The sequence below is a fragment of the Fukomys damarensis genome, unplaced genomic scaffold (assembly GCF_012274545.1).
Source record: "Fukomys damarensis isolate Sample0158 unplaced genomic scaffold, DMR_v1.0_HiC HiC_scaffold_5, whole genome shotgun sequence".
Taxonomy (NCBI): domain Eukaryota; kingdom Metazoa; phylum Chordata; class Mammalia; order Rodentia; family Bathyergidae; genus Fukomys; species Fukomys damarensis.
In genome coordinates, this window is record NW_022900917.1 from 67,580,749 (window position 1) to 67,595,319 (window position 14,571).

Consider the following 14,571-nt stretch of genomic DNA (forward strand, 5'->3'; position numbering starts at 1 on the left):
AGCGGGCCAAGTTTTGTTCCATGTTGGTGAGGGCGAGGAGGGGGCACGGGCTGCGGGCCCGCGACCGCGACACTCGGTCTGCAGAGACAGGGATCGAGGGCCTGCGTCCCGGCCAGGGTTTCTTCCCAGCCCTCGTCACAACCTGAAACTGCACTGTTGGATTTTGCTTGTTGGTAACGCTCAGCATGATTCCTGATTCCGTGAGAGCCGTGCTCTTACCAGCCAGGCTGAGCCCGCCCTCTGTAACGGTTTCTTACGCGGGCCATTGAATAGACTCGAGGCCGTGGCCCCAGGGTGGCTCCTGGCCCTGCTGGGCCCTGTCAGGACACTTTGACCCAGGTCCCTTGGTGACTGTCCCTCGCACTGCTATAGGCTCAGGGCAGACAGAGAAACTGGATTTAAATGCGGCTATGTTGGAGAGAGAAGGAGATGTTTTTAATAAAGTCTGATTTCAAGTAGCCAGGGTTTTCTGATTAAGGTTTCCCACCGTAAATAATTTATTAGGGCAGTAATAGTAAAAATAGCTTGTAAAAACACTTCAGAAAGCCCCAAACAAATGTTAAACACTGGTCGTGCTGAGACAGCAGACAGTGTTGGGCCTGATCTTTGGGGGAGAATTGATATCTGCAGGGGAAGTGATTATTAAAGATAGGTGCTAGTTACAGGTCAGCCACGTTGCTCTAGAAACGACAGGAGCTGGAAGATTCAGATTCTGCTTGAGCAGCTGGCTGTCTGCTCCGACCTGAGTGAAGGACATTTCCGGAGATGCCATTTACTCAGTGTCAGAAAAGGGTGCCAATGGCGCCTTTTGGAGTTTCAGAAGTGGAGCAGACTGGCTCTCAGCCAGGCTCCTCCACTACACCCTGGGCAAGGCCTCTGGTGAGCCATGTGTGCTTTTCCAGGGTGAGACTTGCTTTGTGAATGGGGTGCCCACAAACGTGGCGTGAGGAGAGAGGATGGTGTCCGTGTTGCCTGGTTGGCCTGGACGTCAAGCCAGCATTCCTCGAGGGTCTTGAGTAACAGGTATCCTGGAATGTGACACATGGAGCACTGCTCCAGTTGCCTCACAGGTGTGTTAGAGAGACATTCATGTTTTTCGTTGAATGTCTGAGATCTGTTGGTCTTTTTGTTACACAGCATGATTATACAATCAGTAGCGGACCACTACAAGGGGTTAAATGGATCAAAGTTGGTGAAAAGTTTTTTTGCTGTTTAAAATTCAAGCACAGTGGGCCAGGGATTTATCTCAGTGGTGCCGTGCCTGCCTCACAAGTGCAAGGTCCCAAGTTTGATCCCTGGCACTGGAAAAAAAATAAAATAAAATTCAAGAACAAGTAGGAAATCACATTTTTTTGATCCTTGTCATTTTGGCTTCTGAAATTATTACTGTATATCTCTTGATTTAAAGTCAGATGGTACACTAATTATTTACTTGAAATAGAAACTATAGCTCCCTAAAGATGTGTACCTTCTGGGGTAGGGGAAAGCTATGAAGGGAAAAGAAAAAATAAGAGAAAAGGAAAAAAAAATAGAAACTAGTCTCTGTAAATAGGGAAGGGTGGAGGGGATGAAGGGAGGGCAGGAGAATGGGGAAAAGAATGAGAACCAAGACCTGTCATGTAAAGGTCCAAGATCCCAACAGTGAATGTAACTGTACTGCATACCTAAAATGTACCAATAAAGAAAAAGAAAAAAAAAAAGATGTCTACATTCCAATTGGGCATGATGGGCCATGCCTATAATCTCAGCACTCTGGGAGGCTGAGGCAGGAGGATCACAAGTAGGAACCAGCCTGGGAAACTTAAATGACAGGGAGATCCTGTCTCAAAACAAAAAATTAAAAAGGGGCTGGGCTTCATATTCATTACAAGGCAACAACAACAAATTGTGGCTTTTTTTTTTTTTTTTTTTTGTACTGGGTATTGAACTCGAGGCAGGTGGTGGGATCACTGAACTAAATCCCCAACTCTATGACTATTTTAACTGTGGTGTCTTCTAAAATGTTATTGACTGCTTTAGATTTCCTCTACCATCAAGAGCTGACATTTTCTGAACACGTGGTTTCTGCTAGGACACCTCATGTTAAAGAAGGTGCTGGCGGAGCTCACCATCACACCAGGTGTGGGGTGACTGTAGAGACCCGTGATTGGCAGCTTCATGGCTGGGCACGGGAGTCACCAAAGACAGAGCCTGCAGGCTCCTGCTTCAGGCTGATGATGCAGGGGCTGAGGGGCACAGAGATTTGAGGTCACTGAGGACCTGGCGCTGGCTGGTGGTGTGGGTCCCTCTTAGCTGGTCCAGCGCAGCTCCTGATCCACTGCCCAGATTGACGCAGGGTGTTTGATTTCCTACTTATGCGATAGGACCTAGGGTCGCCTAGGACTGGGTCTTAGTTCTTTGGTGGTTACAGCGCCTAGCAGAGTGTGCGGGACAGCAGGCGTGAGCTGCCTGAGGTGGTCATCCCAGCTCCTCTGTTGACAGCATGCTGCTTCTAAGAACGCAGGGTGGGAAGGAGGAAGGCGTAGCTCCCAGCTGCAGTGTCTGACAGAGCGCCTGCACCACTGCTGAGGTGAGGAGGAAGGGTGGATGGCAGGCGGCAACTTGGGCAAGAAGCCTCTTCCTGAGAAAGCTCACTGATGGCAGGTGCCACGTACAAACCCAGAGCTGAGGGTTGTTATTCCCATCCTGCAGCTGAGGAAACTTAGGCTCAGAAGGGTAAATAAAGCATCCTGCTGAAGCTCACAGCACAGTGATGGCAAAGCTTTTAGAGACTGCGTGCCCAAACTGCAACCAGAACCCACCTACTTTTGGCACAGTGCCCCCTCTGCAACTAGACCCAAATACTGAGGTTTTAGTTTAGAAAAAAAAAACTCTGCATTTATATCTTTTTTCTTAAAAACACAATACGATGCCATAGGTTCGCAAGTATGCAGTAGAACTTAGAAGGTCTGTCTGTAACTTTGGCTGGAGCCAGGTTGCCAGGGTTAAAATAGCTGTGGTGCTGGATTAGTTACCTAGCCTCCCTGGGTTGCATTTTCTTCAGCTGTAAACAAGAATAGTTATACAGTAGGACCCACCTCAAGGGAAGTCAAGAGGATTATTGAGAAAGATGTGTGAAGTGCTTCTGGGGGCCAGCACCAGCAGTTGCTGGCATTGTTTTTGTGAGCCTTCCTAAGAGGCCATCTTTTCTTGGTTAGGTCCACACATCCCAAGTGCTGTGCTTGGGACGCAGTCACTTGGCTGACTTCTAGATATGGGGCAAGGGCCCATGTGGTGATAGTGTGACATGGAAAGATGGTGCTATCGTTAGTTAATATTTGTTGCACTTGAACACTGCAAACGGCTTTATTCTGTGGAAAATGTGGAAGGCTACATTTCCAAAGGCTCATGAGGTGCGATCTGGGCCTGTCGGCCTCCTCCTAGGACTGTTTGGAGACACTGTGGAAAGGGCTGTGGAAAACTTAATAAATATGAAGGGCTTTGTTTCTTTTAAACCAAAATGACACTCGTTTATGGCTTTGGCTAGGAGACTATTTCTCACTGAAATGCAATGGTATTTTGTTTTTTTCATGGTTTCTCTTTCTGAAAGTGTTATATTTTTTTAATACTTATCAGCGGCAGTTGTGAGTTAAGAATAACTTGCTTGTGGTGTGGGCTGGAACAGGAATCAGCCAAATCTGTTCAAGTTACAGTGAATTTCATACAGGAGGTGCTGAGGAACTCAGAGTACTAAGTTCCCCCTGTCAGTGTTGTCACAGGATTGCATGTTTGATGTCACGGCAATTTACATATGACCCGACAGCCCATCTGTCCAGGGTGGGGCACCCAAAACAGTGTGACACAAGCCTGTGAGGTGTGTTATAGCAGGAACTGCAGCTGTGCATTATATTTTTGGGTCTCTGGCTGCCACAGTCCCACGAACTGAAGGCGGTCAGACACATGTCACTGAAAATATGCTCATTACTTTAATGAGAACTATTTGGCTTTCCTCAAGTGTGGGTCTGGCTCTTTTTCTGAGAGATAGTCAAGGGCATTTTGCTGTAATACTCTTTCTTTCATAGACCAATTGCTCAGTTTTCTTTAGCAAGTAGCAAAAAGGATTTCGAGACAAAGCTGCTAACTTTTGTGTAGTTGGAGGAAACGGAATGAAACTGCGACATTTATACCAATGGAAAGCCAAACTTCCAGTGTCTTAAGCAGACTACAGGTTTTAAAATAAGGATGTGAAATTTCTTATGGATGCACAGCTTTCAATACAAAATGAAAGCCTGAAGTTGGTTAAAACCAGGCTATCTGTCCATCCCTCAAGTGCTCGTGAGTGGCTGAGCAGCACGTCGGGCCTGAGATTTCACATATGCAACAGAGCTTGGGCTGAAATCCACCTGGCATGTTTGGTGTCTTACCCACTTACTAGTAATAATATTCATGCAGTTTTGCAAGATGGGTAGTTTCTAATTTCCGTGTTACAGATGAAGAGAGAAGCTCAGGCATGGCAGCAGTGTCCTCTCAGCCCAGCTTAAAAGTCAGAGCAGACCGAGAGCTGACCTTTACCCTGAGAGCTGCTAGGGCCCCAAGAATAGACCAGCCATCCTAGTGCTGGGCACCTTGAGGCGAAGCAGGAGGGCAAGAGTATCCCGTCAGTTACTACGGACCAGCTGAGAAATGTCAGTTGTGGATTAAAGTCCAAATTCCCTGATTTACACATTCCGGGGGCAGGGTTTTATCAGCGCTTCTCGTCAAAGAGTTTGATCCAAGAGCACAGGAACAATACCAGATACAGGGCTCAATGAGGTTGGTCTTCAAAGGCCAGCCAGCAGGAGCCTAGTGGAACCTCACATCTGAAAACTTGGGTGCCCATATGTGCTTACCCAATGGTAAGATTCAGGGCCAATCAGATCTGCCACCTGCCGTTTTTGACAATTTTCATCCCCGCCCGTTTTGCGTGGCTCACACTGGTAATCAGAGAAGCCTTTTGTGATCATGAGAAGTATGTTTCCTCGTGTGAGTCAGCACCTGACCTATCAAGCCCTGGAGAAGTCATTTGACCTGTTTGGTGCTCTGCTTTTGTGTTTATACAATACTTGTGTTACAGAGATGATTGTATGGATTCTGATGTCATCGAAGGATAATCATAACAGCAATCACAGTTTTTCACTGGGTAATAGAAGAACACAATTCTCTCTCACGCTTTCTCCTGGCTGGTTTGTGTGTCTCTGCCTGTTGGACTGTTGGATTTTACTCACAGAAGGCTGCAGTCTGTAGATATGCTCTGACGGCTCCTAATGCCTGGCACATTTCAGATTTCAGTGTCCGTGGAGCTGAACCTCCCAGGGTAGCCAGGCAACAGTGGCCCGAGAACTGCCTCTCTCAGATGATTCAACAAAAATAAAAAGAAAATGGGCCCATGACTTCTTTTACACAACAGTATGTTCACTTCAGGAAGAAGAAAACAATTTAAAGAGAGGTACAGAATGTTCATCTTCTTTTCCATCCTGACTGCTGCCTGAGAGATTCAGTCCCTTAAAGGACATAATATTTTCTTCCAGGCTTTACTGTTGATAGTAATTTAAGAAATAGTTTAGTATTTAAACATCTGCTTTTCTCAAAATGGTATTCCATGAAGGCTTTTGCTAAATGCCTTCATGTTGTATATTGGATGGTTCATAAGTTAGATACTTTCCTCTTACCTGTTAGCTGAGCAAAAGGAGAGCATCTCTTTAGTCCTGTCTTTGACCACTTGCAGGTAGTAAAATTTCTCATTCAGCATCATCGTTCATTGTTCAGCAGGGATGCCCCTCACCCTTACCACTCTGCTCCCGGCAGTGTTCCAAGTAGCTCTGAGACTGCAGAGAGGAACACAGACCTGCAGGGTGATTGTTGGCCACAGGAGAGAGCAAGTAAGTGCATCTGCCTTATACCTGTGACAAGAGGGGGCCCCCGGAGCAGGCCGAGCAATATCCAGGAGCTGCTTTTGAGCTAGGCCTGCCGGGCCAAGGTGGTAGGAACCTGTCAGGCAGCTGGGGGTGAGGATGGGAAGAGTGGGAGTCCAGGGTAGAGCAGACAGGATGGACAGGAACTGCCTGGCATTGATGGACAGGCTGTGAGGCAGGGGACTGGGACAGCCGGTGGTGAGAATCAGCAGGGCTGTGTGCCAGACAGGAAGCCTGGACCTGACCTGGAGGGACTGAGCCCTGGAGAGCTGTGAGAGAGGGACAGGAGGCGGTAGGCATGCTGCAGGCAGGTGCTCTGGAGGGATGGATGGATGGAAGCACAGGCAGGAGGAGTCCTTGGGCAGAGCTGAAGAGCACAGCGCCAGGGCAGCCACGGGCAGATGGAACCGCCTGGAGACATACTGGTGCAGGATTGAGGGATGTAAGGGAGGAGGATGGTCAGGGTTCTGGTTTAGGGAAAGAAATGTGAATGGTGGGGTGAGGGCTGGGGACTAGATAGAGGCTGATTGTTCTGAGTGATGCTTCACTCTCAGTGCTTTCAGGGCCAGGAAGAGATCAAATTCTGCACTTCCGTTCCCTGCGCGCGATTACAGTGATGCTGGAAGTATTCTCCTTCACTGCCCAGGCCTGCCTGGAGGAAGAGCAAGAGCTCCGCTTGGCACAACACTGTTCTTCCTGCCCTTAGCTGTCGGACCCATCCTGAATCAGGCTTTCTCTGCCAGGGCTCACAGACCTCCGGACACAGTCCTGTCCACGGTCCACTCTCAGATGTCCTCAAAATATCAGAATATATTTTGTACTATTTCTTACTACAAACAATTTATAACAAACAAGCAAAAAATGAAATTCCCTAAAATCCATGAGTGAATGAGCCTGTGGTGGGAAAGATGCTTTCTCTTCTCTTTTTACCATCTGGCTAGGACATTTACCTCTGGCCTTTGGAGGCCACTTCTGAGTTCAGAAACTGAAGGGGCCACTGTGGTCCAGCCAGGCAGGGTGACTCATGGGACTGTTCCTGAGTGGGGGTGGGGGAGGTTGCAGTTCCATACAGGGGCACGGGTGCTGCTCTCGCTGAAGGGAAGCGGACCTGGATGGCGCCGGCTGCCCCGGTTTGTGATGGTCCTTATGCCTGGTCCTCTGGGGGTCTCACTTCCCATCTGCGCTCCCAACCTATTCCTTCAGGAGATGGATGGTTGCCTTAGCATCTTGGCTTCTGTTGCATGCAGCAGTAATGGTGGCAGTGCTGACCTCTGTGTAGGAGATTTGGGTTGGGGCACACACAACCTGCCTTTGCTCTCCACTCCTGTAAGGCCCCACCTGTCTTGTACTCACTTGTGTGTACTAGAATCAAGGGTTGGATGCACCAGAGGAGTTGATTGGTCAGAATTAGGACTGACCAGAAGAGATCATCTGCTGAGAGCACTGAACATAAGCCCTGAGGACAGATTCTGCCTTGCACCAGACTGGCAGATTTAGAAATGTTGAGACAGACAAGAAGGTTGAACTGTGACAGTCAAAGATGAGGAACCCAAGAGCTCCGAGCTGCAGAATTTGCTGATAAACCGACAGTATGAGGGCAGCAAACCTGAGCCCAGGGAAGGTTTGTTTGGTGAAATGTTTAAATTTACCTAAGGCGTGTATTTTGTTATAAACAATTTCTAAAATGATGTTTCAGATATGGAATTTAGCTTGAAGGCATGAGGGAGGTTTACTCCCATTTACTGAGTGTCTGTTGTATGACTGATTTTTTTTTTTGTACATTGGTTTATCTTACTCCAAATGTCTGCAAGATAGATATAACATCCCTGGTTTAGATCAAAGAGACCTGTGAATTAGATGAGCTGCTCAGAATCACACAGTTCACAAATGACAGAGCTGGGATTTGAATCCAGGACTTCCCACTTGAAGCTTGGGCTCTCCTGTGATACCGTTCTATCTCCTGAGGTTTGCACAAGGGCAGCAGGGGAGAGAAAGGACACACAGGGAAACTTCAGTGCCGGAAGAAAGTCCTTCTTCCGTGTAATCGAGGACTGGGACCAGAGACCCGTGTTAATGCAGCCACCATTATGTGGCCTGGAGGGGCCTTGCTTGTCTGGTTCCTGCACCATATCACCTTTATTTAAAAAAATTTTTTGGCACTGTGGATCGAACTCAGGACCTTGTGCTTGTGAGGCAGGCAACAGAACCCCTGAGCTAAATCCCTGACCTTCACATCACCTTTAACTAGCCAGAGACTCACTGGGAGTCATGTGATTTACTTCTTGCTGACAAAATTAACTGAGTCAAACATTATGCAGAAACTTTATAGAACCATGGAGTGGCCAGGTAGGAAACATCGGGGACTTGGGGTGCTGTCACAGAGTGTGGTAAAGGGGGTAATTTCCCTAGATCCAGAATGCACAGCCTCGGAGCCAGGCAGGCAGGTGGAGTGGTCCCTCCCACTTTCAGAAGTCACACTTAACCACCTACTCACAGCATCTTGGGGCTCCCAGCCTTGCGACCTTGGGTTGGGGACATTTGGGGGCCTGGGAAGGAACACAGACATGGTCCCCTAGCCACTCTTTTCTTTGCATGGAGCTGCATCAGGGGGAAAGGTACTGTGTTGATTAGAGTGATTGATCTTAATCAAAGGAAATTAGGTTCCTGCTGTCCAAAGGTGGTGACAAAAACATTCCCAGAGCCCTCCCATGTTTAATAATTATGGTTCCAGGAAAACTGGTTGCCGTGCAGCTTCTTGGCCCATTGGATCTGGGAGGTCACTTTCCTCCTCTTGCCCCTCCTGACCTGCATCTTCCAGTCTTTGGTGGGTCCCTTTAGCCCTAGCCACACCTCTTAATGTAACCATCTAAGCAGAGTTTTGTAACCTGCTGGGCCCTATGTGATGCAAATTGGGACTGATTTCATCTCATTGAAGTAGTTTCAGCTTCCCCAAGGATATGTAGTTGTGCTTTTTGAAAAAGCAAGCATCCTTATGCTGTTTAAATTAACTTGCTCCATAGACATCTGATTTATATGCAGACTTCCAAAAGAAAGTTATTCTAGGAATAACACAAAATAATGAAGAGGAGCTATTTTGGAAGTCCATTTTACTTAAGAAACTGGAGCATATGTACAGTACTTTCCCCCAGAACACTCAGGGCAAAAATGCCCAAGTCATAATGGAGAAGATTTCTACAGGGGTGGTAGTACTTGTTACTCTATCTTTTTTTAACTGATTGTCATCAAATTACAATCCTTTGGGATTTGCAGTATCCAATACTCATGCTTCCTTCTTCAATCTTTATTTGAGACTGCACAAAGTCCCTGCCATTGAGTGACAGATGAGTGAGATGTGGCCCTTGCCTGCCAGGCGTGGAATGGGCATTGTGTGAGGACCTGTGTGTGACTCCCAGCGATGCTGACTAGCTCTGTGACTATGTACAAGTCCAGTATCTATCTGTTTTTCAGTATTCTCATGTGTAAACACAATATTAACATTCATTCATTTAACAAGCACTTGCTGAATGCTTGCTATTGCCAGCACTGGGTATTAGAAATATAAGACTAAAGCAGAAAAAAAAACAAAAACAATATTAGTACATATACCAAAAACCTTTCAAAAATAAAAATAAAATTTTAAAAAAGCCATGGAATCTTCTTCAAACAAGTAACCAAACCCACCACTTACCAGGTATCTCTGAAGTTGTGGCAATTGTTGGTGTAGAAATCTACTTTCTGGAGTTGTTCTGAGTTTTAATTGAGGTGTCTGTGGTTTAGTGGGCACACGGGAGGTTTCCTTATGGGTGTTAGAGACTGTGCTTGTCTACTGGTGCAGACAATAAGGGATGCGGGGAAGGAGGCATTGGCTGTGTTATGGGGAAACCATGGAGCCTTTCCTGGAAAAAGTAATGTCTAAAAGATGAGCCCGATTCCGTGGTTTCTGGAAAAAAGTGTGGAACTGTTTGGCCAGAGCAGAGGCTGCATGAGAGCGTACAGGAGATGAGCTGGAAGTAAGTCAGGGCTACTGTGCAGACTTGCTGAGGCTCATGAAACCTCTGAGGGGCCCGGGTGAGCTCTCCCATCGTATGGGACTCCACATCCCAGGCGTGTTGATTCCAGGGCATGGCCTCCTTGTGGATGGGCATTCCATTGTCTGTGCTTAACCGGCGCTGGGGGGTAATGCTGTATCATGAGCCATTAAGCAAGAGAAAACTTGGACCAGAGTATGGTTTCAGAGTACAAAGTCTCCACGTGGTGATGCGGGAAGCTTGTTTAAGTGGCATCCATCATTAGTGGGTCGTATGTGACAAAACCAGCTTCCTGGTGCAAGGAATTACAGATATAAGATAGGACATGAAGGACTGGCAACTGTGAGCTTCTGGGATTGATGGACATCAGGTGATCAATATCAAGTGTTGCTTTATTTTTCTTCTCTATTTTCAAGAACCAAAGAGAAGGAAGATGGGCCAACAGGAGGTTGGTGATATGTAAAGTCACACTTGATTTTACTAGAGTGTACTATGCTCATTGCCAGTAGCAAGTGCTGCAGACTTACTCACGAATAAAATGAGCTCACAGCCTACCAGAGGGCAGAGCTGTGTCCACAGACATGTTTGCTGAGGGTCAGGCAAGGTGGTGCTCCAAAGGTATCTTCTGTGGCCTTGAGAAGTAAGTGTGGTCATTCTCGTTGTCAGTTGCTTACTGGGCCAGTATTGCCACCTTGCCATATGGTTACATATATCTTCTCTCATGTATATGACATATAGATGTAGATTTTATATTCCTAGTAATACAGTTCTGACATCACACATGGGGACCAAATTACAATGATTGAGTGGTAATGGTGACCAGTGTGTGGGTTTCAGGTTTCATTTTTCTAGAAGTTCTAGGAAGGTGTCTTAGTTACTTTTTTTATTGCTGAGACAAAATACCCAACATCCACAAATTGAAGGAGGAAAAGTTTATTTAGCTCACAGTTTGTAGAGGTTTCAGTCCATAATCAGCTGGTTCCAAGGCAGGGTGGATGGAAGATAGGCCTTGCAGAGGAGAAACAATGCATGGTGGCAGAAGGTAGCGAAGCAAGCAGGGGAGGACCACAGCTCTTTCTGTCCCTTACATCTTATCCAGAATACTATGCAGGGTAGCACTCATGGCCTGAATCCTAGTGCCCTTGATCCTAGCATTGCACCATGAATCAATCCCAGCGACACACGCCCTAGATCCGCCACCTCTGAAAAGTCCCACCTATGACCACATGAGGCTTTGGGGAGCATCAAGACACAGCCATGACAGAGGGCTGAGCACAAGTCTGGCCAATCGCCCTCTTGGGTACAGTGAGCAAGGTATTCAGGGCTCGTGACCCAAATCAGGCCAAGCAGAGTCTTACAGCATCTGCTGATGAGACTATGAAACTTGTTTGGTGGGAGTGGCTGGCAGGCCACAACTTTGAAGTTTGGGCAGCCACCTTGCCTTTGCGAGGGAAGAACCTAAGTGGAGCTAACCCAGAGAATAGCACAGATGAAGATGTAGACCAGGTTGACCAAATTGTCCAACTGGTATTGTCCCGATGTGAAAACATGAAGTGCCACATCCTAGGAATCTCTCAGTACTGGGAAGACGGGAACAACTGATAAGCCTGACTAGAAAGCAAGAGTTTGTTCTGATGAATTGCTGAGGCCCAGATCCAGCCCTACCTGTGAACTTTTCACTGGTTTCTTTTTTCTGGTACTGGGAATTGAATCCAGGACTTCAAACATGCTAGGTAGGCATTCTGCACCACTGAGCTACGTCTTTAGCTCTTTTAAATTCATTTTTTACTTTAAAATTTTGAGACAGAGTCTTGCTAAGTTACCCAGGATGGCCTTGAACTTGGGATTCTCCTGCCTCACCTTCCCAAGTAGCTGGGAAGTACGGGCATTCACCACATGCTCAGCTTACCCTTTTCTGTTTGCAACCAAGTAGGTCCTTAGGGATCCAGAATTGGCAGTTCAGAGGACAGGAGCATTTGTGTGGCTTTGACCAAATCAACTGAAGCACTCCAGCCAGTTCTTGATTTTCTGATTTTTAGCATGAGCAGCTGAACCATTTTGAATGTTCTCTTCCAGCTCCATAAAGTCTATGAATCTGTATCAGGCCAATCTTGGAACTCACCTTCTCCCCTTTTGCCATTAAAAAAAAAAAGAAGAAAAAAAGAAACAAGACTGCCGTGCAGAATGTTCCAAGATGCAAGTAACAAGCTGAGCTGATCTTATCATCCTCAGAACTTTTACCTAGATGAAAGCAAGGACTATTAAAATATCTGCTTGTAATTTTAATATGAGAAGTGGCTGGAACCATTAGGCATGAGGTGGTACTTATTGTGCCCATGACACTGAACAGCTGAGAGCCTTCAAAAGTCAGGTCTGGGGGAGCTTTCAGGGCTGAGCTTTCAGGGCTGGGCAGAACCTGGGGCAGAGTGATTTCTAAATTCAAGCTCTTCAGAGCGGCAAGGGACATGGTCTGGGAGTCAGGGTGCCTGGGTCTTGGAATGATTATAACATGTTTGCTTAGAGGCTTAGAGTTGATGATTGTACGTATATTCTCTCCTGTATTGTGCTACCTGTAGCAGCCTTCCTCAGGTACCTCACTTCTACTCGTTCTCTCTGGTTTGTCTTAAATATCTTGAGGGAAGGTTTTCTGGCACCCTAAAGCAGGATTGGTTTCTGCAGCAGTTATGGTGCATTGAGATAGACATTAGTTGTTAAGCACACCATTTTGCTTTCTTTTTAGGGAAAATTTTCCCCTTCCCACATGGTTCTGGTGGGCTGTTTATCACAACAGCTTCCCCTTTCCACACTGGTTGCCAGGAAACCAGGGAAAACCTATATGCTCCCTCCCCAGTGTAGTGATTGGTCCATCTGTGGCCATGTGACCTAAGTAGGGCAATAAAAGTCTTCTTTGCTATTGATCTACAGATCAGGAGACAGAGAGGGTGTCTTTTTGATAGGTCTATTAAGTGAGAAGGACTTGAACCCAGGATTACCAGATTCTGTCTTTTGTAACACTGTTAAGGAAGACTGTGAGCATTAGGAGAGACAGAAGCTGGACATAAAGAGAAGCAGTGAAGAGGATGGGTATAATATAGTCCACATACCATAAAACATTTATCCTTTTAAAGGGTTCAGTGATTTTTAAGGTATTCATGGATTTGTGCAACAATCGCCAACTAATTCCAGAACATGTCCATTGCCCTAAAAGGAAATGATATAACTGTTAGCAGTCACTCCCCCTTCTCTCTCCTAGCCCCTGGAAACCACTAATCTGTCTATGGATTTACCCTTTCTGAATTTACCCATTCCATTTCATAGCAATGGAATCATATGTGTGTGGCCATTTGTGCCTGTTCTCTTTTCCTTAGCACGATGTATGCACAGCACAACTATATTGTATTATGTACTAGTACTTCATCCTTTTTAATGGCCAAACAATATTTCATTGTAAGAACGTACCACATTTTGTTTCACCATTCATCAGTCAGTGCATATTTGGCTTGTTTTGGGCTATTATAAATAATGCTGCTATGAATTTTTCACTGAACATTATGTAATGGCAATACATTATTTCTGTAATGATTTAATATTATTGTCTGTCTTTCCTATCTGAATATATATAGAGAATGGGGAAGGGGACATTACCAGAACCTCTGCCATCAGTCCTGGCCTCCTGTGAGTCACTACAGCACAAGGCAAATTAAAGAATAAAGACACGAACTAGGCTTAGAGTGAAGAAGCTGGGTTTTGGGGCTGATCAGTGCTGATGATGGCAACAAAGACAAAGGCCCCCAAGCACATCCAGTATTTATTGAATACAGTCATGGGAAGTAATAGGGAGCTGGGTATGCTTTGAAGGCATCTAGTGAAATATTGCTGAACACCCAGGATGATGGCACCGGGCAGGGCTGTAGGGAGTAAGCACTATTTATCAGGCTTGGATAGAACAAACTGGTACTGGAGTCAGGTGCAATTAGTAAGCAACCCATTGGGTCAGTGAGAAGTTATATTCAGGGGAAAGGATTTTAACTGGGGTCACACTGATCTCAGCTGCATGTAACTCATCAGAGCCCCACCATTTCATAGACCAAGGCTTAGGTTTCCAGGGCAGCCATTGGAGGAAGGGCTATACTTGCACAGTCTGCCATCTGACATGCCCATTTGAGTTTTGTAGAGCTTTGGTCTGACTCCTGATATAAAATAATATGGCCAAATTATGTAAAGCAAGAAGCAGGTGCCACTCATTGCCCCCTAGTACTGGGCAGGGATGTCTGCTACAAATAAATCTGTGGGTGCAGAAGAACCTGGACAGTGCTACCATCTAATAGTTGCTCAGTGATTATGTATTGGCTGAGTGAATGAACAGAAGACAAGAGCATGATCCCATTTTCCAGAGATGGAAATTGAGAGTCAGAATGATTAAGAAACTTGAACAAGTCACATAACTAGTGTATTCATCAGATTCTTAATAATAAACAACAGAAATCCACTCTGGATGACTTGAAAAAAAGTGAAAAAGGAGTGGCTACTGGAAAGCTCACCAAAGGACGACTCAGGCTTAGCAAATGAGCTGGAATAAGTGAGGGAAGGTTGCAGCTTGGATGATGGGTGAA

At 46.1% G+C, this 14,571-nt stretch overlaps 1 protein-coding gene across 1 annotated transcript in view; it reads right to left on the minus strand.

Annotated features, from left to right (window-relative positions):
- Positions 1-7,108, minus strand: part of Fbxo32 (F-box protein 32) — a 39,721-nt gene extending 32,613 nt beyond the window's left edge. Inside the window, exons 1-2 of the mRNA XM_033759230.1 lie at positions 7,001-7,108; positions 5,807-5,843 (exon numbers count right to left, since the gene is read on the minus strand). Coding sequence (XP_033615121.1) covers positions 5,807-5,843; positions 7,001-7,108 — 145 coding nt within the window. The remainder of the gene's footprint in view (positions 1-5,806; positions 5,844-7,000) is intronic.
- Between the last annotated feature and the right edge of the window lie 7,463 nt (positions 7,109-14,571).